Source organism: Martes martes, assembly GCF_963455335.1.
Source record: "Martes martes genome assembly, chromosome: 12".
Classification (NCBI taxonomy): domain Eukaryota; kingdom Metazoa; phylum Chordata; class Mammalia; order Carnivora; family Mustelidae; genus Martes; species Martes martes.
The window spans coordinates 8261347-8287371 of record NC_137900.1 but is presented as its reverse complement, the minus strand read 5'-3'; the positions used below and the strand labels follow the sequence as shown (position 1 = coordinate 8287371).

The 26025-nt window shown below is 46.4% G+C and overlaps 1 protein-coding gene across 6 annotated transcripts in view; it reads left to right on the top strand.

Moving 5' to 3' along the window:
• Positions 1 to 26025, top strand: part of SMARCA2 (SWI/SNF related BAF chromatin remodeling complex subunit ATPase 2) — a 192762-nt gene that overhangs the window by 89304 nt on the left and 77433 nt on the right. For all 6 annotated transcript variants that reach the window (XM_080819931.1, XM_080819933.1, XM_080819932.1 and 3 more), the window contains exons 25-27: positions 5047 to 5274; positions 15088 to 15165; positions 20019 to 20237. In XM_080819931.1, coding sequence (XP_080676057.1) covers positions 5047 to 5274; positions 15088 to 15165; positions 20019 to 20237 — 525 coding nt within the window. The remainder of the gene's footprint in view (positions 1 to 5046; positions 5275 to 15087; positions 15166 to 20018; positions 20238 to 26025) is intronic.

The window sequence follows — 26025 nt, the reverse complement described above, 5'->3', positions numbered from 1 at the left end:
GGTGCCCCCGTGTCCCTTCTGGATCTACGGGGGCTGAAAGACTAGCGGTGTCATCGTTCACATGTGTGGGGAAGAACGGATTTCTAAAGGAGCCGTTGCTCCAGAGGGGAGACGGCCGTGCACATCAGGACGGCTGTCCGCTTGCCTCCCTCGGGGGGTAGGTAGTGAGACATGGTCCACATGCCTTCGATGTGCCTTTGAAAGGCTCCAGTGTGGGGTCCAGAAACTCCGTTTCTGCTCCATTTTCAACCCATCTCCTGGGATGGATGTTTGGTTACAGGATAAATCACAAAGGCCCCGAAGCAAAAGCAGCAACAACTCACATTTATTAGACCCAACTCTGTGCCGGCCTCTTTATGGGCATTGGTTCATTCCATTTTCCCAGCCCTATAAGGTTGTCGATGTCACTAAATGCACCTTTCTGGGCAAGGAAACGAGTTCCCAGAAGCCATAAGTTGCTGAGGGTCAAACAATTAGTATATTTGTATACAATTAGTAGTTTTTCTTTTAGTCTGTGGGTTTTTTTTTTAAATCGCCGTCAAAGACTGTCCCACGGAGCATCTACTACCGAGTTCTTTGAGCCAGGTCAATACACACGTCAATTTACTCCTTTTTAGAGGCGTGCTTTGACGGTTGAAAGTGCCCCAGAGAATGGGTCCCTTGTAGCTCTCCTGGGGTTGCCTTCGTGACCTGTGGAGGTAGTAGTGCACCTGCTCGTGCGGAATTGGGTAGAATGATGTTCGTCCGGGTTTGATTCATTTTGGAGCACATGTGAATTCAAAACAGTAGATGGGAAAACCGCAGCTCTCCCATAGGAATGGGAGGCGTACGTCAGTTTCACCCGGGCTGCGGCCTGTGCCTCGGTTTCCTCCACTGCAAACACGCCGAGCGGTCGTCTCACTGGGTCACAGTGCAGACTGGGACGAAAAGGCTTACGGGATCATTTGGCGCAGGGAATGGTCGCAGGGTGCACAGAACGGTGAGAGACCTTTTTAAAAACGCATGCACGCCTGCTTCCCATTCCCTGCCACCCCACGTCCCGTTTTACAGGCACTTCCCAGACTTGTGGAGACATTCAAAAAGCTCCCCAGAGATTCTGCGTCATTTCTCTCCTAGCTGAGGGTCACTGATTTCACACCGGTGATTCCGAGCCTCGGGGAGGCCATGGCCACTGAACCCCTGCAGTGCCCCCCAGCCATTCTACGTGAGCGCAGTAAAGAACGTTTCTCTGGAAACGTCCAGACCTTGGAAAGGGTTTGAGAGCCATCAGCGCAGAGTATATTCGTTCCAAGTCTTTGGGAAATATTTTTATATTTTTTATATATTGTTATAGCCCACGTTGTGTTCCCCGGACACACGTGGAATTATTATTCCCGTGGCAGACCTGCAGTTTTCCTGTTCACTGTTGGGACCTCAGCGTCTGTCGAACATTATGAGAGTGGCTGCAGGCCCACGGGCACTGAGGCTCGGCTGGGCATCTAGGGGAGGAGTATGTGATTCTTCTCCTCCCCGGGGAGTTCATCAGGGTGGTTTATATCACCCTACATCTACTGCCTAAATCTTTCCTGAGGGGGGGGGGAATACTAGCTTGTCTATAGGTGATTGGAGGATTCGCTGGATTTTGTATTTGGAGGTAAATACATCTGTGGCTTCTCGGCTGACCGCCTGCGTTGGCACAGTGGATTCCAAGTGCCGGGGCATTCACTGCCTCTAGACATGCTGATCTACCAGGGAAAGGATGCTGGGCCGTCCGTGCCTGTCTCTCTTTCTCTCCCTCCACCCCTCTCTTCCTCTGTCTCTTCCTCTGCCTTCCCTCTTCCCCCTTCTGTCTCTCCTTCTCTCTCTGTCTCTTTGACTCCCCCCGCCTTTCTCCCCCATCTCTCTCTCTCTCTCACACACACACACACACACACACACACCCCAGCTTACAACCCTTAACTAAAGGGGGGAACTCCAGAACAATTCATTCACCCTTCCCTGTATTTGAACTAAAACTTAGTCAAGACTTCTCGGTCTAATTTACTACAGGTTCCCGGTCCGTGGACCATAGATTTCTCCAAATACTTTTATCTGCCGTAGGTAGATTTCACTGCCACCTGATTTGGGGAACTGGGCTGAACATATTTTTCACGTTGTCACTTAAATGTGGCCATGAGTTTGGGCAGAACTTTTTTTTTTTTTTTTCATTTTCAGAAGTCAGTGATCTTTGAGTGATATTGATTTTCCATATACAAGGTAAGGAACTAACTTTCATTAAGCAGCAAACTCCGCTAGATGCTACAAGGCAGTTCGCAAATTTCGTACCTAGTTCTCGAAATACCTTCCACGTAAGGAAACCAGTCAGTAGCAACTTGTCCATGTCTGTCTGGGTGTGAATCCTGGCTTTGGGCTCTTTCCACCCTGTACCCCTGCATAAAGGTTGCAAGGTCCCCAAGGTGAAAGTTGTGGAGCTCTTTTTACCATCTCGGTTTCAGCATGCATTGGGGGGAGAAAAGGCATTTGTAGTAATTCTTTGTCACCTTGAGTCCAAATTAAGGCATATTGACCAAATCATGGTTCTGTTCGACAGAAGTTGACAGACTGAAGATGAGAGAGGCAGACAAGTCGCTGGCTGGGGGCTCTTGTTAGAAGTAAAGTTAGAACATACACATGTGGCATTAGCAGTAAAATCCTGCGGGATTACCGAGGCTCTCATTTCCAAACTGTGGATTGGAAACATGGGTTGGTGCCCTTACTATTGGCCCGTGGAGCTGGGGTTGAGTTGTTCAGACTGTTACCTGGGAGGCCGTCTTCCCAGACTAGGTCCTTGTCTTCAGGTACAATCACACCTGCTTAGCATGATGAAGCATCTGATCCCTAAGACCTCAAAAGTACTGAAAAATCCATCCAGTAGCAGCCCCATATACATCCCCTCCCCATTTTGACTTGGAGACACACGGGCTTACATTCCGTAAACTGCTTCAGCCTAGAAACGCTAATTTTTGCTGCTTTCCAAATAGATAAATGGCTTTGTAGACACAACACACCACTGCCAGCCCCAGAAAACAAACCCCAACAGAACCCCTCATTACGGCCAGCTGGCAGGGGCTCACGAACTTAAGACCCCCTTTGTAGATGCCTCAGGCCCTCTGCTTCCTTGCCTGTCATAGTCTGTCACCTGGATCTCAATATTTTTGTGATTTATCAGTGTCTTCTACGGTAGAGGTCAGCAAACTGAGACCTGGGGGCTTTTGTAAGACCTGTGAGCTGAGAATGGTTTTACCCCATTTTTAAGTAGAAAAATGTAAAATGGGGAAAAAAGAAGATGATGATCAGCTTTTTGGTGAGAACCGGTGCTGAGTGTTTACTCTAGGCCCAGACAACCTAGAATATTTACTATTCATAGAAACTTAACTGTTGGGCCCGTTACAGAAACAGTTCCCTGACCGCTGTTCTAGAAGATAACCCAGAGGTTGACAGCACACAACTCACCATCTTGGTTGCTGCCTCACCATGCTGGTGAGCATGCGTTGAGAGAGATGATTGAACCAAGGTCTTATAAATGATGTTTAGGGCTCTACCCACTCCCCTGCCCCACTTACCCACCTCACTTTCTCCTCTTTGGAAAATCTTCTGATCTGGATGGGTGCTACATGCGTTCATGGGTCAGTTGTCTGATATTTGACATTATTCAGACATCTCCTGAGGAACAATTTTACCTCATTGGTCTTTCAATCATAGGGGTCCCTGCAGCAAAGATGGTGGGGGGGGGGTCTCCTGGATGGACTTTGACCCGTTGTCACCTATGCTACATGCACGACCAGGAATGAGCTTAGAGCTGTGGAGTATCAGCTCTGTGTAAAATCGGGACGCAGGATACAAGGGACAGACTTTTGGCCTAAAAATGTAAATAGGTCTAATGGGGGACACATGGAAATCACTCCTTAGCATGGGCGCAGAGACCGTCGCCTGGGCCAGAAGGAGTAAAAGTGACGGACTGAGAAGGTTTTATTGTGTAGCATTAAAATCAGGTAACTTGGCCTCAGGTTTAGGGAAGGTTTTTATTGAAAGATTTCATTAAAACCTTTTTCTTCTTCTAAGAGTAACATATGTTTAAAGCAGAAAAAAGAAAAACTTAAACCATTTGAACATGAAAGGAGGAAAATTTAATAGTAACTGTTCTCTCATTACGTGGGAATGTCAATATTGATGACATGTCCCCTCTTGCCTTTTCTTGGTCTGGGTCCTCATGTACCTACTCATATGTAACTTGTAGTTTTTACTTATAGTTCTGTGTCACTAAATTTCTAGTTGATTTGTATGGTACTATACAGTATATAGTATATGCTACTTAACATACAAAGACTAATTATTTTAACCCATCTGTTATTGTTGATTTTTTATTTAGTTCTGCTTTTCAAAAATTGTAAATAATACTTAACAGTGAGAGGTACACCCTTATTTGTAAATCTTGGTACATATCCACGATTATTCCCATAGGATAAGTTGCCGGAAGTACAATTTCAGGAGTCAAGGACCATACCCAGTTTTCACACCTTTGATACACATGGCCAGATTTCTGCCCCCACAAACGTGACCCATTTAGTATTACACTAGTAATCCTTTTCATTCCCCGAACTGAAGATTGCGTCTCTGGTGGGTTTAGATGCCAGGAGATCTGTCCCCTGAGCAACCCCTGTATGTGCAGTGTGTGCGCGCGCGCGCGCACTTGTGTGTGTGTAATTCCTGACTGTTTTTAAAATCTTCTTGAACACTTGATACCAGTGTCCATGATTTCTTGCAATTTAAGGTCACTTGTAGGTAATACCAGAGTTCTAATTCTGATATCCAATGTATTGAGTTTTGTTTGTTTTGTTGTTTAGCTGGGGACTAACCCTGATGGTGCACAGAGCTCTGCGGAGCCCAGCTTCCCTCCGTTGGGGAGGAATGAGCGATGAAAGCAGAATCTTCGGCGCGTGCGGGTGGTGAATAGCCCTCCCTCCCGCCTGGGGCAGGCTCCGCTCATGGGCACGGGTGCCACTCACAGCCTGTCCTTGTGCCACACAGGATCTGCAAGCACAGGACCGAGCTCACCGCATCGGTCAGCAGAACGAGGTGCGGGTGCTGAGGCTGTGCACCGTGAACAGCGTGGAGGAGAAGATTCTCGCCGCCGCCAAGTACAAGCTGAACGTGGATCAGAAGGTGATCCAGGCGGGCATGTTCGATCAGAAGTCCTCGAGCCACGAGCGGAGGGCGTTCCTGCAGGCCATCCTGGAGCACGAGGAGGAAAATGAGGTATTACAGAAAGCTGAGTGCATGAGATCCGACAGTGACCTTTTGTCTCCGGAGGATTAAGAATGACCTCTTTGCTCTTTAAAGAATTTCCTGGGCTGGCGTTAATTAAAATGAATAAATTAGCTGCTATCTTACATCCCAAGCCCAGAAAGCCTCTGAAAGTTATCCAAGCCTTGGGAAGCATTTGCTAGAGGGACCTTGAGGCTCAGCCAGGACACGCTTCTTCTCGGGGTTCTCCCCAGAGGTGCCACCCAGGCGTGGGGCTGGATCATGTTATAAATACTGCCCTCTGTAGGGCGCACGCAGAACTACAGACCGGCCCCTTGGGCAGGAGGCAGGTGGGGACAAAACCAGCTGATGAGACAAGACCCCTGGGGAGGAAGGGCCCCTCCTTGCCCTTTCTCTCTGCCGTCCCCCGAGGCCCTCTGTTGTCTTTTGCCTTTTGATTAAGCACCTCGATATGCTTGCAGGACAAGCCCTCACAACCACCTTAACTTATTTACTCCTACTTGGAAAGCATGACATTTACCTCCAATTTGGATTTTTCTGTAAAAGCCGATCAATGGCTGAGAAAGTTTAAAAAAAAAAAGTTTAAAAAAAAGTTTAAAAAAAAACAGTTTAAAAAAACTTTTTAAAAAAAAGTTTAAAAAAAACAGTTTAAAAAAAAAAGAAAGAAAGAAAAAAAGAGAAAGAAAAGTAAAGAACCTCTTTTTTTTCCTTGGCAAGGTTGTTCAAAGAAGACATTGCTTGTGTTTCTCTAAGCGGGGGGGGGGGGGGGGGGTGTCTTCAGGTCATCACTTGTTTTTTGTTTGTTGTTTGTTTTTTAGACTGCCAATTTGGGCAATTTTTTTTTTAGATTTTATTTATTAATTAGAGAGAGAGCATAAGCGGGAGGAGGGGCAGAGGAAGAGGGAGAAGCAGACTCCTCGCTGAGCAGGGAGCCCGAGCTAGGGCTCAATCCCAGGACCCCAGGATCATGACCTGAGCCGAAGGCAGAGACTTAACCGACTGAGCCACCCAGGCGTCCCGCCAGTTTTATTAATTCCGTACTGAATTTTCAACCCAACTGGATTTGAAAGAGATTGAAAGACATAGTTCCAGTGTAGTCTAGAAAACTGCACAAAAATTCCAGCACCCATCCTTATCACAGGGTTGTCTTCGGATGGACACGTTTGGTTTGATGTCGCCATATTTGTAAACTGAAGAGTGGGTTGACCTTACAGCGACCAGCGGAGCACTCCTCTCATTGCATATATTAGATGGAGCTTGACTTTGCCTTCTGTAGGGTATAGGTTTTTGAAATCTCCTATAAATTATAAGGCAAATTCTTTTAAAAGCCTCCCGTACTTTTTTTTTCCTGAAACAGAGTCTTAAATGTGAAGTAGATTTTGATATTTAAGTGAATCCTGAAATAAAGTTTTCCATACACTGAAGAGCATTTTTCTAGGGTGCTTCTTCCTAACTTGTCTGTCTTCTGTATTTGATGAGTTATGTATGCGATTTCATTAAAATAATGAAAAGTAGGTGTGCACATGCATTCCTACCTTGACACACATTTTTAAAATTTTGATCTCGAATAGTTCACCAGTCTGATTCTTGAAACTGAATATGTGATACAGGTTCGATTTCTTGAAATCAAATATTCTGTACTAATTTAGAATCAGGTTTTCAGGTGATTTTATTGTTGTTGTTATGGTTTACACACCTGGGAATGTAAAAGAAAGGGGGACATGTGATACATGCGGTCCCAAAGCAGGTGTGGGCAGAGCTGACACTCAGCCCAAGGCCTCCACTGTGTTTTTGCTTCATTTGTTTTGTGAAGGCCTTGGGAAAACAGAAGCTGGCCTGGGTTAGATGGGGCTCAAGGTAGCCTGGACCTTCCCCTCCCTCCTAGGCTGCGGGGATGTGTCAGTATCTCCCAGCCCTGGGACCACTGGGGTGGGGGGCTGGAGTGGGATCATGACGAGCAGTCTTGCTGGGGCTCCAGGCTCCTTCCAGGCTGTGGGTGTGTCAGACACGGTACCATTTTCTGGGTGGCCTTCGGGATGTGAAGATGTTTGGGGACACTGACAGACTGCAGTCAAGGCCTCTGGTACCAGATATTAAGGCCACTGTCTGCCTGGCTGACAGGCCAGGAAGGACTAAGGCACAAAGAGTCCAGGAAAAGATTTCACCCGCCTTCCAGCCTCTGGGAAGATCAGGCCACTTTAAGCAGTCTTCCTGCCAGTTTACAAGAGAATCTTTTTTTCTTTTTTTAAGATTATATTTATTTATTTGACAGACAGAGATCACAAGTAGGCAGAGAGGCAGGCAGAGGGAGAGGAAGGGAAGCAGGCTCCCCGCTGAGCAGAGAGCCCGATGCGGGGCTTGATCCCAGGACCCTGAGACCATGACCAGAACTGAAGGCAGGTGCCCCATAAGAGAATCTTTTCATCCTAATCACGGGGAAGTCGGAGTCCTCTGTTGTGTAGACAATGAGTGGACAGTATGGGTTTCTGGGTATAGAGTGGGCAAAGCAGAGCACATTTCCACCAAAGGACCCGTTAACCAGATTCTTTGTATGGTAAAGTATCAGCCCGCTGCCAGCTAGTCTTTGTCAGATGAAATAGAATATTGAGACAAATTGACTTTAATCAGTCTAGAGATGAACTAGCATAGAAAGCTTTTTAGAAGTAATTATTAGCTCGAATCATTAGAGTTTTGCGTTATGGAAATGCATTCATTTCTAACACAGCACGTCAGACATTATCTTGGGAAGCGCCCGAGTTATCTCATTTAAGCCGCTCGTACACTCACACTGTTTCTAGAACAAGGTGCCTCGTTGTGAATGTATAATTTGGGAAATTGAATGTTTGAAGTTCTGGGTTTTCCTCCTTCCTCCTCCTGCTAATACACTGAAATTCTCCGTTCAATTTTTTTTTTTTTTTTTTTTTTTTTTTTATTTTAATAAACATATAATGTATTTTTATCCCCAGGGGTACAGGTCTGTGAATCGTCTGGTTTACACATTTCACAGCACTCATCATAGCACATACCCTCCCCAATGTCCATTTCCCCACCACCCTCTCCCATCCCCCTTCCCCCCCGCAACCCTCAGTCTGTTTCTTGAGATTGAGTCTTTTATGGTTTGTCTCCCTCCCAATCCCATCTTTTCATTTTTTCTTTTCCTACCTCCCCCCAAACCCCCCCACCTTGCATCTCCACTTCCTCATATCAAAGAGATCATATGATAGTTATATTTCTCCGATTGACTTATTTCGCTAAGCATGATACCCTCTAGTTCCATCCACGTCGTCGCAAATGGCAAGATTTCATGTCTTTTGATGGCTGCATAGTATTCCATTGTGTATATATACCACATCTTCTTTATCCATTCATCTGTTGATGGACATCTAGGCGCTTTCCACAGTTTGGCTATTGTGGACATTGCTGCTATAAACATTCGGGTGCACGTGCCCCTTCGGAGCACCACGTTTGTATCTTTAGGATATATACCCAGGAGTGCAATTGCTGGGTCGTAGGGTAGCTCTATTTTCAGTTTTTTGAGGAACCTCCACACTGTTTTCCAGAGTGGTTGCACCAGCTTGCATTCCCACCAACAGTGTAGGAGGGTTCCCCTCTCTCCGCATCCTCGCCAGCATCTGTCATTTCTTGACTTGTTAATTTTAGCCATTCTGACTGGTGTGAGGTGGTATCTCATTGTGGTTTTGATTTGTATTTCCCTGATGCCGAGTGATGTGGAGCATTTTTTCATGTGTCTGTTGGCCATCTGGATGTCTTCCTTGCAGAAATGTCTGTTCATGTCCTCTGCCCATTTCTTGACTGGATTATTTGTTCTTTGGGTATTGAGTTTGATAAGCTCTTTATAGATTCTGGATACGAGCCCTTTATCTGATATGTCGTTTGCAAATATCTTCTCCCATTCTGTCAGTTGTCTTTTGGTTTTGTTAACTGTTTCCTTTGCTGTGCAAAAGCTTTTGATCTTGATGAAATCCCAATAGTTCATTTTTGCCCTTGCTTCTGTCGCCTTTGGCGATGTTCCTAGGAAGAAGTTGCTGCGGTGGAGGTCAAAGAGGTTGCTGCCTGCATTCTCCTCAAGGATTTTGATAGATTCCTTTCGCACATTGAGGTCCTTCATCCACTTTGAGTCTATTTTCGTGTGTGGTGTAAGGAAATAGTCCAATTTCATTTTTCTGCATGTGGCTGTCCAATTTTCCCAGCACCATTTGTTGAAGAGGCTGTCTTTTTTCCATTGGATATTCTTTCCTGCTTTGTCGAAGATTAGTTGACCATAGAGTTGAGGGTCTATTTCTGGGCTCTCTATTCTGTTCCATTGGTCTATATGTCTGTTTTTGTGCCAGTACCATACTGTCTTGATGATGACAGCTTTGTAATAGAGCTTGAAGTCTGGAATTGTGATACCACCGACTTTGGCTTTCTTTTTCAATATTCCTTTGGCTATTCGAGGTCTTTTCTGGTTCCATATAAATTTTAGGATTATTTGTTCTATTTCTTTAAAAAAAATAGATGGGATTTTGATAGGGATTGCATTAAATGTGTAGATTGCTTTAGGTAAAATAGACATTTTCACAATATTTGTTCTTCCAATCCATGAGCATGGAATATTTTTCCATTTCTTTGTGTCTTCCTCAATTTCTTTCATGAGTACTTTATAGTTTTCTGAGTATAGATTCTTTGCCTCTTTGGTTAGATTTATTCCTAGGTATCTTATGGTTTTGGGTACGATGGTAAATGGGACTGACTCCTCAATTTCTCTTTCTTCTGTCTTGTTGTTAGTGTAAAGAAATGCGACTGATTTCTGTGCATTGACTTTATATCCTGACACTTTACTGAATTCCTGTATAAGTTCTAGCAGTTTTGGAGTGGAGCCTTTTGGGTTTTCCACATATAGTATCATATCATCTGCAAAGAGTGATAGTTTGACTTCTTCTTTGCCGATTTGGATGCCTTTAATTTCTTTTTGTTGTCTGATTGCTGAGGCTAGGACTTCTAGGACTATATTGAACAGCAGTGGTGATAACGGACATCCCTGCCGTGTTCCTGACCTTAGCGGAAAAGCTTTCAGTTTTTCTCCATTGAGAATGATATTTGCGGTGGGTTTTTCATAGATGGCTTTGATAATGTTGAGGTATGTGCCTTCTATCCCTACACTTTGAAGAGTTTTAATCAGGAAGGGATGCTGCACTTTGTCAAACGCTTTTTCAGCATCTATTGAGAGTATCATATGGTTCTTACTCTTTCTTTTATTAATGTATTGTATCACATTGATGGATTTGCGGATGTTGAACCAACCTTGCAGCCCTGGAATAAATCCCACTTGGTCGTGGTGAATAATCCTTTTAATGTACTGTTGGATCCTATTGGCCAGTATTTTGGTGAGAATTTTCGCATCTGTGTTCATCAAGGATATTGGTCTGTAATTCTCTTTTTTGGTGGGATCCTTGTCTGGTTTTGGGATCAAGGTGATGCTGGCCTCATAGAATGAGTTTGGAAGTTTTCCTTCCATTTCTATTTTTTGGAACAGTTTCAGGAGAATAGGAATTAATTCTTCTTTAAATGTTTGGTAGAATTCCCCTGGGAAGCCGTCTGGTCCTGGACTTTTGTTTGTTTGGAGATTTTTGATGACTGTTTCAATCTCCTTACTGGTTATGGGTCTGTTCAGGTTATCTATTTCTTCCTGGTTCAGTTGTGGTAGTTTATACATCTCTAGAAATGTATCCATTTCTTCCAGGTTGTCAAATTTGTTGCCATAGAGTTGCTCGTAGTATGTTCTTATAATTGTTTGTATTTCTTTGGTGTTGGTTGTGATCTCTCCTCTTTCATTCATGATTTTATTTATTTGCGTCCTTTCTCTTTTCTTTTTGATAAGTCTGGCCAGGGGCTTATCAATCTTATTAATTCTTTCAAAGAACCAGCTCCTAGTTTTGTTGATTTGTTCTATTGTTTTTTTAGTTTCTATTTCATTGATTTCTGCTCTGATCTTTATGATTTCTCTTCTCCTGCTGGGTTTGGGCTTTCTTTGTTGTTCTCTCTCCAGCTCCTTTAGGTGTAGGGTTAGGTTGTGTATTTGAGACCTTTCTTGTTTCTTGAGAAAGGCTTGCACTGCTATATATTTTCCTCTCAGGACTGCCTTTGTTGTGTCCCACAGATTTTGAACTGTTGTGTTTTCATTATCATTTGTTTCCATGAATTTTTTCAATTCTTCTTTAATTTCCTGGTTGACCCATTCATTTTTTAGAAGGATGCTGTTTAGTCTCCATGTATTTGCGTTCTTTCCAAATTTCCTCTTGTGATTGAGTTCGAGCTTCAGAGCATTGTGGTCTGAAAATATGCAGGGAATGATCTCGATCTTTTGGTACTGATTGAGACCTGATTTATGACCCAGGATGTGGTCTATTCTGGAGAATGTTCCATGTGCACTAGAGAAGAATGTATATTCTGTTGCTTTGGGATGGAATGTTCTGAATATATCTGTGATGTCCATTTGGTCCAGTGTGTCATTTAAGGCCTTTATTTCCTTGTTGATCTTTTGCTTAGATGATCTGTCCATTTCAGTGAGGGGAGTGTTAAAGTCCCCTGCTATTATTGTATTACTGTCGATGTATTTCTTTGATTTTGTTATTAATTGGTTTATATAGTTGGCTGCTCCCATGTTAGGGGCATAGATATTTAAGATTGTTAGATCTTCTTGTTGGACAGACCCTTTGAGTATGATATAGTGTCCTTCCTCATCTCTTATTATAGTCTTTGGCTTAAAATCTAATTGATCTGATATAAGGATTGCCACCCCAGCTTTCTTCTGATGTCCATTAGCATGGTACATTGTTTTCCACCCCCTCACTTTAAATCTGGAGGTGTCTTCGGGTCTAAAATGAGTTTCTTGTAGGCAGCATATGGATGGGTTTTGTTTTTTTATCCATTCTGATACCCTGTGTCTTTTGATTGGGGCATTTAGCCCATTAACATTCAGGGTAACTATTGAGAGATATGAATTGAGTGCCATTGTATTGCCTGTAAGATGATTGTTACTGTATATTGTTTCTGTTTCTTTCTGATCTACTACTTTTAGGGTCTCTCTTTGCTTAGAGGACCCCTTTCAATATTTCCTGTAGAGCTGGTTTGGTGTTTGCAAATTCTTTCAGCTTTTGTTTGTCCTGGAAGCTCTTTATCTCTCCTTCTATTTTCAATGATAGCCTAGCCGGATATAGTATTCTTGGCTGCATGTTTTTCTCGTTTAGTGCTCTGAATATATCATGCCAGTTCTTTCTGGCCTGCCAGGTCTCTGTGGATAGGTCCGCTGCCAATCTAATGTTTTTACCCTTGTATGTTACAGACTTCTTTTCCCGGGCTGCTTTCAGGATTTTCTCTTTGTCGCTAAGACTTGTAAATTTTACTATCAGGTGACGAGGTGTGGACCTATTTTTATTGATTTTGAGGGGCGTTCTTAGCATCTCCTGGATTTTGATGTTTGTTCCCTTTGCCATATTAGGGAAATTCTCTCCAATAATTGTCTCCAATATACCTTCTGCTCCCCTCTCTCTTTCTTCTTCTTCTGGAATCCCAATTATTCTAATGTTGTGTCGTCTTATGGTGTCACTTATCTCTCGAATCCTCTCCTCGTGTTCCAGTAGTTGTTTGTCTCTCTTTTGCTCAGCTTCTTTATTCTCTGTCATTTGGTCTTCTATGTCACTAATTCTTTCTTCTGCCTCATTTATCCTGGCAGTGAGAGCTTCCATTTTTGATTGCACCTCATGAATAGCTTTTTTGATTTCAACTTGGTTAGATTTTAGTTCTTTTATTTCTCCAGAAAGGGCTTTTATCTCTCCGGAGAGGGTTTCTCTAATATCTTCTATGCCTTTTTCGAGCCCGGCTAGAACCTTGAGAATTGTCATTCTGAACTCTAGATCTGTCATGCTACCTATGTCTGTATTGATTAGGTCTCCAGCCTTCGGTACGGCCTCTTGTTCTTTTTTTTGAGGTGAGTTTTTCTGCCTTGTCATTTTGTCCAGGTAGGATTTGCTTTCTCCTGCTGTGGAATTCCGCTGTTCTTGGTGACTGAAGTTGGTTTTGGATGGTTTCTTGTTGATCTTCTGGGGGAGGGGCCTGTTGTAGTGATTCTCAAGTGTCTTTGCCGCAGGCGGAATTGCACCGCCCTTGCCAGGGGCCGGGCTAAGTAATCCGCTCGGGTTCGCTTTCGGGAGCTTTTGTTCCCTGAGCGCTTTCCGTAGAGTTCCGGAGGACGGGAATGAAGATGGCGGCCTCCCAATCTCTCGGCCCGGAGGAGCCGAGAGCTTGGGGTTCCGCTCCTCAGTGCGCTCTCAGAGCAAAGCGCCCAATAGCCCCGCCTCCCTGGCTTGCGGTCGCGCCCCGAGGAAAGCAGTCAATTGTTGGAGCTGGAGAAAAGCGCCGGGTTGCTTTTGTCTCCGCAGCCTGCGGCCGCGCTCCGAGCCCACCCAGCCTGCGACCGGCACAAGGTAACCCCGGGCTTAGAGCTCACTCCTCGGCTTTGTCGCTATAGCCGGCTTCCCCGCTCTAATACCTGCGAGCTCTGCGGCACTCAGACACCCCCAGTCCTTCTGTGACCCCGCGGGTCCTGGGGTTATGCTGACCCCGCCTGGGTTTCCCCCCAGTTTAGCCTCTGGAGCGATGTCTCCCAGTGGAGCCGACTTTTAAAAGTCCCGGTTTTTTGCTCCGTCGCTCCGCCGCTTGCCTGGTGCCGGCCCCTCCCCCCGGGGTCTATCTTCCCTTCGCTTTGGATTCACTTCTCCGCAGGTCCTACCTTTCAGAAAGTGATCGATTTTCTGTTTCTGGGATTGTTGCTCTTCTTCTCTTCGATTTCCCGTTGGATTTATAGGTGTTCACAATGGTTAGATAAGCTATCTAGCTGATCTCCTGCTACCCGATGTCGTCTCAGCCTGCTACTTCTCCGCCATCTTGACTCCTCCCCCCCTCCTCCGTTCAATTTTTAACACGCTTAGCCAGCATATGATAAAAATAATTTTGGAAGGTAAGTTCTGCAGCTTCTGCCCAGCTTTTAAAATCATGTTTTTCTTCAAGTATGGAAGTCATCACATTTCTAGGAAGCTGGAGAACTTGGTTTCTGAGGAATTTGCAGAGAGAGCATGTGCCTTGGTCTAATTTTTTTAAATTAAGGATAGTTTGTGGGGGGGGTTGTGATAGCTACATTCTGAATTGTCCCATCCACACCTTTAACCATTAGCATAAGAATTCCCACTGAAAGACACTGATGATACGTATCTTAAAGGCTCTGCATTTGACCTGTCTGTGTAATTTTAAGGTCTTGCTCTGTGCCTAGTCACAAACTATCAGCTATTTGTGGTTTTTGTAAGGCTTCGAAAATAAGCACTTACATGTAGATTGAGATTAGTAGAAGTAAAAGAATTTATGTTAGGTACTTTCCCCTGTGCATTTCTGTACTTAAATGTTGCAACTTATCTTCAGAGTAAATGTCATACCCATTTTACAGATGAGGTCATTGAGGTGGGGAGACGTTAAGTATCTTTGTTTTAAAAATAACGGAATCAAGATCCATGCCCCCCAAACCCCGGGTTTTTCGTCATGTACCATGTTTGCTTTACAAACAGATTTTTCTCAGGGAAGATGGTTTGAATGGCTTGCGAAATAACGATGGCCAAGATGACGCCCAGTGACCATTGTCTTTGCTTTCTGGCTGCGGTCTGCAGGACAGACCCACGTGACTTCTTGGTACCTTGCCCCACTTGTCCAAGCTCTTCCTTAAAGCGTACTAAGTCCTTGTGTTCTTGACCCCAGGAAGAAGATGAAGTGCCCGACGACGAGACCCTGAACCAGATGATTGCTCGACGAGAAGAAGAATTTGATCTCTTTATGGTAATGTCATAGGAACTCACGCCCCTTTCTCTGTTGACCCGAGATGTCCGGAACCCGCATGCCCTGGCGGCATTTCGTTTGTGAAGCCTGTGACTTCCCTTCAGTTCAGAGGCTGCAAACTGGCTGGGTTTAGCCTGCAGACATATTTTGTTTGGCCCACGCAGGGTTTTTTTTTAAATTTCCAATTTGTTGCCAACATAAAAAGAATCCTGATTTCTGGCTTCTCTTGAAAAAGGAGAATAGGCAATACCAGGCCCTCGTCTCTGTGTGGAAGCAGTCGGCCAGGGCTTAGTAGCAGCTGTGCCCTCCGGACAGGCCGTGTGGTCCACAGCTTTGCCACAGATTCCCTACCCCCCCCCCCCGCTGCCCCCTTCCTGGCTCATTTCTAATTCCAAGCCAGCGTCTTCCGGGAAACCTGCCCGGCTTCTGTAGGTGGTCTGTAGCCATTCCCTTGCTGTCTCCTCACTGGGTCACAACTAACTTGCCCCACGGCGACCCAACAACAGGGTCATGCCTCTTCTTAACGGTGACGGGAGCCTGCTGAAGGGAACGGGAACCTTCCAGAAGCATCTCAAGGTGCAGCTTTGATGTGTCACCTTTCAGTGAAAGAGTCAGTTGGAGTTCACTGGTGCGGACAGGTAGAAAAGAACCTTGACATTTGAGGATTTAGCATCCACAGTTTCAACCTCGATGTCCCACGCTATGTAGGTAGTCATGGGTAATTTGCGGAAATCTGCATTGGGTTTGTGTGCAAGGTCAGGACGTGTGGAAGCAAGTCTCCTTGGCGAGCGAAGGAGGCCCTGAGGAGGGATGTTTTACTACATGCTCTGGGCATGTGGGTAACTATCTGTGCTTCCCCGATGCTCAGAACAGCTCGAGGCACGTAGTGCTTGCTTAACAAATACCGATTGAATGAATGGCGGCCTTTGCAAAATGTTAGGCCTTGAGACGATGTCAGCGTGGATCAGGGCATAGAAAAGTTGCCAGGCCCCCTCCACTACCGTCAATCATGCGGATCTTCCTGACATTTAGTTTGATGGCGGAATGAGAGGATAAATGTGAGCTGTAACGTGGAACCCCCTCCATAGTCTGAGTGCCCTTAGGTGTCAGACCAGCAGTTTGCAGGAGTGAGGTGGGTGGAGGGGTGGGGGAGGGGGTGGCAGTGGTAACCTGGAGCTGCATTGTCTGAGGGGGACAGGGCCCCAAGCCCCACGGAGCCAGGAATTCCAGATTGCCAAGAGAAGCTGGAAATCTAGGTTTTTCATGTGTGATCGCTGGATTTCAAAATGTTTGTGGCTAAATTCAGTTTTTTATTATGATCTAATACTGCGTGCCAAACAAAACGGGACCCTGGGCCAGATATGACCCACAGGATTTGCGTTCTCTGTCTTCTTGTGCAGACAGTCTGAGAAGGGAGTTCTAGCTGTGTGGGGGCTTACTTTCTTTCTTTTATGGCGGGGGGGGGGGGGATTTTGTAATTTTTGTCTAGGGAACAGTCGTTGTGTCCACACATAACGATTCAAGATAAAAAGACACTTAATTCTCTGTGAGGGAAGTTTTAGGTAGCCATGGGAATGATTCCCAACCTGGAATGTGTACTTTCCTCCCCTCCCTCCATGTACCACCCTCCCCGGGTTGGGCCATTTGGGATGAAAATGATGCAACAGGCTCATATAACAGCATGGTCCATGCAGGGTGTTCCTAAAACCAAAATTCCTTTTTTTTTTTTTTAAGATTGTATTTATTTATTTGACAGAGACAAGAGATCACAAGTAGGCAGAGAGGCAGGCAGAGAGAGAGGAGGAAGCAGGCTCCCCGCTGAGCAGAGAGCCCGATGCGGGACTCGATCCCAGGACCCCGAGATCATGACCCGAGCCGAAGGCACAGGCTTAACCCACTGAACCACGCAGGCGCCCATAAAACCGAAATTTCTTAACTTAAACTGTTGGTCCCTCCCTTTATAGACTGTTCTCTACTGAGGGACGTTAGAGATACACATAGGAAGCAGACATTTTTTTCTATCCTTGAGGAACTTAGTAAAACGTGAATTCCTGAGGAACATGGGGGCAAGAGGCTCTCAGCTTCCCTGGCCGCTCACTGACTGGCAACAATTCAGCACGGCCCACGGCCTCGGATACCCTTGAGGCGCCTCATTGTGTGTCATTACACAAACCAGAGCAGGCCCAGAGACGGAGGTTTCCATCAGTAGCCCCAAAGTGAGGGGAAAAGAGGACTTCTCTTCTCTGACTTTTGGGATGGGTATTTGCAGAAATCGAAAGCCTCGGGTGGGGGGGGGGGATTGAATGTCTGGCCAAGGCCCAGCCTTCTTTTAATTTGGGAGTATTTTATCATGTACAGAACAGGCTTAGAACGAGTGAAGCTGGCGAGGGAGTACTTTTTGGTAGGCATTTCAATTTGGGGGCATGTTCTGCTTGTTTCTCAATGGTTGACTTCTCATTTTTGAATTATACAAATTTGGGGTTGGGTTTGGTGGTGGTTTTTTTTTTTTTTTTTTTTTTTTTAATCTAAGCAGCAGCCGCCTATGGCCAGTTTACTATGCATTAGCACCTCCACCAGGGGGCAGGAAATCAAATTTGAATCCTTGCCAGCTGCTCTGATGAAGTTCAGTGAGACAAGAATGGAATGGGCGCTAGATTCGGATTTCATATATTGAACCTTTTTATTCCTTATTATTAAAAAAAAAGTTCTCTGTAAAATTTAATATAAGCTTATGATTTGGTTTATCATAGACATGGTAATTAAATAACACTCATCAAGCAGACAGTCTCTTTAAAATAAAACCTTTCTTTTGAATATTTTTCTCATTTCCTTCTAAAAATGGGACTTCAGAAACAGTGATCTTTCATGCCCGTTCCGTATGAATTTTACCTAAAAAGATCTTTGACACACCAAGGTACAAATATGAAACATTTTGGTAACATACAAGCATAAAACTTTATAAACTGCTATGTTCCCTACAAAGGCAAGAAGTACTTTTTAAAAATAACTGTACTTGTTAAAACAACATTTATTTAATCAGGTCTTAAGACAAATATATTCATGTTGTACCTGAATAGTAAATTAGACATCCTTGCGTATCACCTTCAGATTTCATTCTGGTCTTCTGCAAGTAGAAATCCCTGGGAGAGATGCAGCCATCAGAACTTTAAGCTTATTGAAAAATAGTGCATCAGCCCTTTCTAAAAGAAAAAAAAAAGGAAGTGCAATTTACTTTCTATATCCAATTTTATATATCAATTCACTTTTTTTTTATACCAATTTGTTTTTATTTCGATGTCAGAAAAGATTATGTTCCCAATTGTGGACAAATGCATGGTGTAAGTCATTTTTAACAGTTCTTGGTTTAGGTAATGGTGGAGGTCAAACCAAAAACCAAAGTGTCATCTCAGTAGAATGCATTAACCAAAAAAATGTGTGTTTTGGTTTTTTTTCTTATTAGCAGTCTAAAGTAGTGTCAGGAGGGCACCTGGAGAGGCCCCTCTCCAGGCTGTATCGCCAGCAAGGCATGCTCTGTGCTATCAGTGCAAGTTTGGTGGATCCCATATCTGATACCAGAGCATTAGGAGTCAGGATTAAGAACAGCCTGTCCAGCTAACTATAGCACATGACAGAACAGGACGGCCACATTTATCAACCAATGGGGCTCCCCCATGCTGCAGGCCTGCCCCATCTTGGGAATATAATGATTTCCAAAAAAAGTTGAAGCGCCGTTTAAGGGACTTTGAACTTGAATTTTTTATGTGGATCCTAGAGGTCAAGTTTGGATTTGAATAGAAATGTCATTGACCTTCGGTTGCCGGTTTTAACTCTTACGAAAAAGTTATGTTGAATCCCTGTTTCAATACGGTAGAACCAAAGGAGGAAAGGGGAAAGGTAAATCATTTAACGGTTAATGGTCTTTTCGATTGTAGCAATAGTACATCTAGCTAGCAACCTCTCTATCTATCTAACTATCTATCTGTCTATATACTTATATAACTAACGTATGTAGCCGTCCAGTGGAGGTTTTATTTGCTTTTTGAAGCTAGCAGATTGTTTAATTACAGGTTAAAGCCAAGTATGTGGCACTTAACTTTCTTACAAGTGCACTGGATTTTTTCAAAGCAAGCGAGAGGTGGGGACACAGGCATTTGGGAGTCTAGGAAAATATATGAAAGAGAGACACTTCACTCATGACCTGAGCAGCTGAGATGAGCTCCACCTTCTTCTCTGGTGCTGCGGTATTTTCGTAAGAGCTCAACTTTTTAAAAGCTAGAGCTGAAGGACATCCCTCTCGCGGGGCCCACGGTGCACCAAAAACTCAGTACCTTCGTGGCTGAATGACTAATCAAGCCTTTAATGTGCCCACATGTCCCAGTCCAAGGGCCGCCCCTCTGTTGTTTAATTAAAAGCATGAGCCCTATTGAGGAAAGGGAAGTTTTCTTCATGGAGTTTTTCTTTCCTGGGCTTACAGAGTAGTTAGATGCCAGGGAAGCAGTGAGTTATTTTAAATACATCCCCAACCGGACTTTCCTCACTACGCCTTAAAGCGGGAGCTTTGTGCACACGCAGACGTAGTATAGGAATTTTTAAAGAGTGTCTTCTAGAAGCATGAATTTCGAAGATGAGGTCCAGAGGGAGGGAGGAGGTTTTTACCTTGCCGAATCTCTGTGGGGCCAGGGTGCTCGAGGAATGAGCTAGAACATGTCGGTCAGGATCTAGAGACTTTATGGGAAAAGCAGAGACGGACCCTGAAACCACAGGAGGTGACCCGGGGACGTTTTGTGTGCCGTGAAGTCGACCCTGTGCCGGGTCCCCGTTCCCACTGGTGACACTGTCCTTACTGCCCGCAGCGTATGGACATGGACCGGCGGAGGGAGGATGCCCGGAACCCGAAGCGGAAGCCCCGCCTCATGGAGGAGGACGAGCTGCCCTCCTGGATTATTAAGGACGACGCCGAAGTAGAGCGGCTCACGTGTGAGGAAGAGGAGGAGAAGATATTCGGGAGGGGGTCTCGCCAGCGCCGGGACGTGGACTACAGCGACGCCCTCACCGAGAAGCAGTGGCTGAGGGTAGGTGTGGCTCCTTTCTTACCTGGCCTTGCCTGGCGGACGCTCCTGTGGGCTTGAGCGATCGGGAGCCCGGGGACAAGTGGCCAGGGAAAGCAGAAGCGGCTCTTGAACACGGGGAAGGTCGTTTGACGGTGGCGGTGGCCTCTTTGCGTTTCAAGGCAGGGCCTTGAAGTATAATGAAGAGTGTTGCGCGAGAGCAGAACTGGCCACTGGCAACAGCGGGGCCCGCTCACGCTTCGTGACCAATCGCCTGGTCATGCCTCACTGTCGGATTTAGGATCAGAACACGGAAGGGGGTCCGAGAGATCTTTTTAATTGTTCCCCCTCAATTTCCTGGTCTTGACTCGGAGTTTTACTTTTCCAAGGCCTGCAGAGAGAGTTTGGAGACAGTGTGGTTTCTAGCTGCCTGGTTACTTCCTTGACCCAAAGAAATTAGAGCTGGAAGGTGTCTTTGTACGCTCTTGGTTTTAGGGGCAAAGCAGTTGTGGCCCAGAGAGGTTCAGTGACGATGCAGGGATGCACAGCTGGCTAGAAATAAGAATTCGTGAGGCTGAAGCATTTGCATTCTCAGTTTTGGCTCATCTGGTCTGTCCGTGGCAAGCACAGGCGGGGCTCACTGAAGTTTGGAAATGTTATTCTGCAGTTGGGGTTACCCCCCTCTTTGGAAAATGTTGAGTTCTCATTTTGGCTGGGGAATGAAATCTCAGAGTGTTGCCTGGGGAGCAGAGACATATCTCAATGGCCCTAGGAGTGACGTGTATGAATGTCGTGGCCGGTGGGACTCTCGCATTTGAAGGTTTTGCCCCACTTTTCCTCACTGGGAGCAGACCTAGGACCTGTGTTGACAGCAGTCTGGGACCCTCGTCCCAGGCAGAACCGGTAAAGGCGCTCTGGAGATAGCTCCGTCGGGTTGAAAACCAAACAAAACAGAAGCTGTTGTGAGGGGTTCATTTTATCAACGGGGAATGCCGTTCTGAGCTTTGCGACAAGTGGTTTTAGGACCCAGGACACAGGTAGGTAGGCGGGTAGAAGGGCAGGGGACGTGTTTTGAGATTGGTTATCCAAGGCCGACGGGTCTGGGCACCACTTGAGATGTGATGTACTGCGGTTGCTGTATGATGAGAGAGACGTGACCTGAATTTTGAAAAGCCTGAAAAAAAGAAAGAGACGAAGAAAGCATCGCTCATATTTATGGCTGAACAATGGCATGCGAAATCCGGGCTTCCTTCGCGCGACTGTCTGGCTGTCCTATCCACACATCCCCGTGGCCCCAGAATGTGGTTTTGTGGGTTCCTTTTGTTTCCCTATTGTGAGGTTGTAGCGGTATCGTTAAGATCCGTTCTGTAATGGGAAGAGTTTGGTGTTTGTTTAATAATCATTTCCGAGCTCAGGAAAATTCTCCTCCCTTTCTCTTTTATCCAAGCGACAAACCGAGTACCTGGAGTCCCATTACCACAGAGGACACAGCCCTCCAGGCCGACACGGAAAGTCGGTCTTTACACACAGAATCTACAGATGTTACAAACAACATTACCTTGTCTTTTAGGCAAGAATGTAGCTGAACTTACCCATTTTAAAATAATCTTTGGGAAACACTCTTAAGGAAAATAACATGGATCTTAGGGTTGCCTGGGTGGCTCAGTCGGTGAAGCGTCTGCCTTCGGCTCAGGTCATGATCCCAGGGTCCTGGGATCGAGCCCCGCATCAGGCTCCCTGCTTAGCAGGAATCCTGCTTCTCCCTCTGTCACCTCCTGCTTGTGTTCCCCTCTCTTACTGTGTCTCTGTCTGTCAAAACAAATAAAATCTAAAAAAAGACAAAAATAACAAGGATCTTAGAAAGTTTTCAAGTGTAGAATGCCTCATTTGTTCTCTTTTTCCTTCAGTGTCTATTTCTAATGAACAGCACAGTGCCCGGCACGTAGTAGGGACCCAAGGAATGTTGACGAAATGAAATTGTAACTTTGAAGAGGAAAGTGGACATTGACTCGTTTACCATAATGTTAGGGTAGCATTTCCCTTTTCTGGTGGTCCAATAGACCTTCTTTGACTTCTAACATACACATCTAAAAACAGGAAACTGGTTTGTTTTTCAAAATGACACCGTGAAATTCATGCTTATAATATGATATACTCTATATTCTACATTATAATTTATATAAGTATATTTTATATATTATATTATATCATATTCACGCCGAGCTGTCTTGTGAGATATGAAGTCACCCAGAAGGACAGCGGCGTGCTCAGCACAGCTCTGTTGTAATCTATCTTTTTTGTGATCCATTCTTTGGAAAACTGTCTGTCAGTATTTGGAAGGAACTGGTAACTCGCTGTCAGCTGGGACCCACAGTCCAGGAAGCTCGCCCCATGGCCTGAGCATTCAAAATAGATGCTTTACTGTCATTTGTTTTCTCATTCACCAGCTGCAGTCCTGTTCGATATCAGCCTAGCAAGCTTTTTTTGATAATAACATTATATTCAAGGGGTTTTCACAAGCCCAGACGCGAAGAGATGTTCTCTCCTGGCTTATGATTGAGCGCGCTGAATGGACCCGGCCGACCCAGCCTTGAAAGGGAATGTGGCAGAGACCGTTGCAGAGGAAATGCTGAGACGGGGCTAACATGATTCTTCTTTCTCCTGGCAATGTCACACAGAGTCTGCTTGGCAGAGGCCTCGGAGATGCGGGGTCTCTTGCAGAGCTGGAAGGCAGCCGAACGGAGCAGTTCCCCACCCCGGGCTCCCACCACGGTCTCCGCGGCCCTGCTGCCAGGAGGCGGGCCGTCCCTCAAGGAAACGCTCTGCCTTTTTGCCCACGTTCGGTGTGGGAGGCACTTCCCCACCCTTTTCCTTCTGCTGAACCTTTCTCGTCCTTCAAGGCCCAGCTCCACCGCCACCACACCCGCGGCGCCCTCGCAAACCGTCATGGAACGTTCTCCGAGCCCTCACGTGTCCGTGCTCGTTCTTTGGGTCCAGCTCACAATCCAGTTTCCTGCCGTTTTTGGTAGTTGCCCACACGCCCGCTCTCCCCGTAGTAGTGGGTGAGGTGGATCTGGTTGGAACTTAGGAATTCTGCGTGCAAAAAGTAAGCGCCCACTGATTGCCACATTGAATTAGCCGCAGATTGAGGCGGAAGAGTGCGGCCTAGGCTAACGCTCAGGGTGGCAACGGCTGGACCTACACAGGCCCTCCCTACTCGTGGGCCTATCGGAAAAAAACGAGTAGAATTTTCTTCCTCACACCAAAGCCCAAGGTGGGTGTTTCTGGTTGGTGGTGGCCGCTGCTCTCCATGCGGCCATTCAAGAGCCCGGGCTGGGGGAGCCTCCGCCGGCTTCTTGATCTGCAGCCCGGCCAGCGGGAAGTGGGGAGGACAGCGCAGAGCGCCGGGTGTGGGGCTCGGATGGGCCGGGCCTGCGGCGGCTCCGTATCCCTTCCGCTCCTGTTCCGCGGGCCGTGGCTCGGCCCTGCGGCCGCACCAGCCATGAGGGAGACCGGGAAATGGGGTCTGGCCACCAGCCCGGGAAAGGAAGACTCTGGTGACTAGCCAGCCATCTTTGCCTCAGAACGCTTAGGTTAAATTTAAGTGATATGGCCACTTTCTTTGAACATTGTATTATGGTTTTATCACAAACAGGTTTTATTTTATAATCCTATTATGCTAAAAATTCCCACAGTGACCTTTAGACAATCTGTTTAGTTGGAAGACTTTAAAATTTTTCTGTATTCGTAATGTTTTAAATGAGAAGGATCGCAATTTCAAACAGCTCAATTTAAAAAAAAAAGGGGGGGGGGTTAAAGTTATTCTGACATCCCTGTTTTCCATTGAGGGAAACTTAGATTTCTTTGGTGTTAGCCAGTTTCAAGTTAACATATCTTTTTGGGGTAGTCAGGTCAGCATCCGTGAGTCCCAGGGGCTCTTTCTCTCCTCTCCTGGGGGCTGCTGTCCCACCTTCCTTCCCAAGTGGCATCTGGATAATGGTAGAAGCTGGTGTTTCCTGGTGGCCCTGGGGGCGGGTGCCCTGGCCCTCCCGCTATCCTGTGGGTCTCTGCTGGGCTCAGCACAGGCCTACCCGTCTGTCCCGTGCCTGGAGGTCTCGACGTGCGTCTGGTCCCATCTCATTCCCTGGGAGATTTCCATGACTTGAGCTGTTCAAGTCTGGGGTCCTGGCTCCGTCTCCGGTTGGCGGCTTTCTGGCAGTCTGAAGTCTCATGAAGACCCCCAAACCCCTGGTGCTGTCCTCGTGCTCCCAGCTCTTTTGTGCCCTGCTTGAGACTCTGCAAAGTCTTGGCTGCTTTCTTCGTACCGCGCTAGACCGTGCAAGAGAGTCTAGCCCTGTTTCTCAGCGATGGCAGTCACCACCAGGGGGTTGTCAAGACTGAAGTTTCTAGAATCTGATGGCTGGGTGGGTGAGGAAGGTTTGTTGTTGTTGTTTTGGGTTGTTTTTTTTCAAGATTTTATTTACATATTTATTAGAGAGAGAGTGAACATGGGAAGGGGTGGGGCAGAGGGAGAGGGAAACTCCTCATTGAGCTGGGAGCCCGGTGCAGGCCTCATGGGACTCAATCCCAGGACTCCAGGATCATGATGTGAGCCGAAGGCAGAGGCTTAACCAGCTGAGCCACCCAGGTGCCCCAGGGAGGGAGCTTTTTAACACAAGCAAGACAAAAATGTCTAGCTTTTGCACATCGTATCTGCCCATATGAACATATCGTGAGGAACCTTCCCAGAGCCGCAGAAGGAACACGTGAGGTAAGAGTCCTGAGGTTTGCACATTATTAGCGTCAACAGAATACCTACCTCTGGGTACCTTTAGGGTCTCACTCCTCTTGCTCCTTGCACCCAACCCCTCAAACACTCCACTTTGGGACCCTCACGGGCAAGTATTCTGTCTCAACCCCAACCAGGCTCACTTCTGGCACGCACTACCCAGAGTTGGCACAGACGCCACAAGTTAACGGGCTCAGGCCCCAACAGGGCCGTGCTTATTCCCCCCACCCGCCGCACTCTGGGGGTCCCCGGGCGACCTCCACTACCCGACTGACAGGCTGTAAGTGCAGGGGTTCTCATGAGCCCTTCAGGTTCAGTAATTTGCTGTGATGATTAACGGAACTCAGAAAAGCACTACTTGAGACAAAAGACCCAAGTCAGCACCAGCCAGTGAAGACAGGCATAGGTAGGCTGAGGTATAAGAAGCAAAGATCCCCCCCTGCCCTCTCCTCGTCAAATCACCCTCCTGGCGCATCAGTGCGCCTCACCGAGCAGGAAGCTCCACTGACCTTCAGTGGCCAGAGTTTTTACCCAGGGCTCGTTACTATGTAGGCACAGATGATGAAAATCATTTGCTGGGGAAGAAAAAAATAAAATAAAATAAAATCATCAGCTGGGTGATTAGACCCTCCCCTCCGGTCCCCCACCCATCCCAGGTCCGCCTGGCTCCACAGCCCAGCCGTGTCATCAAGCGGTTGGTCCTCCTGGTGACAGTCCCCATCCTGAAGCCCTCTGGGGGGCCCTCTCTGGTCACCTCATTAGCATAACAAAGACACCGCCACCACTCCGGAAATTCCAAGGGCTTTAGAAGCTCGGTGCCAGCACCCCAGGACAAAGACCAGACAAATTCTTGATGATACAACAGGTGGCAGTACCCTCGGGCCTGACCTCTTACCTCCCTTCCTCTTCACTCCCGCCAACACAGGAGGCCCCCTGCCCTGCCTTCCTGTCACATATGCCGAGCAACTTCCCCTACACAACTTGGCCCGGCCAGAGGGGCCAACCCAGTGGCTTCTGGTTGTT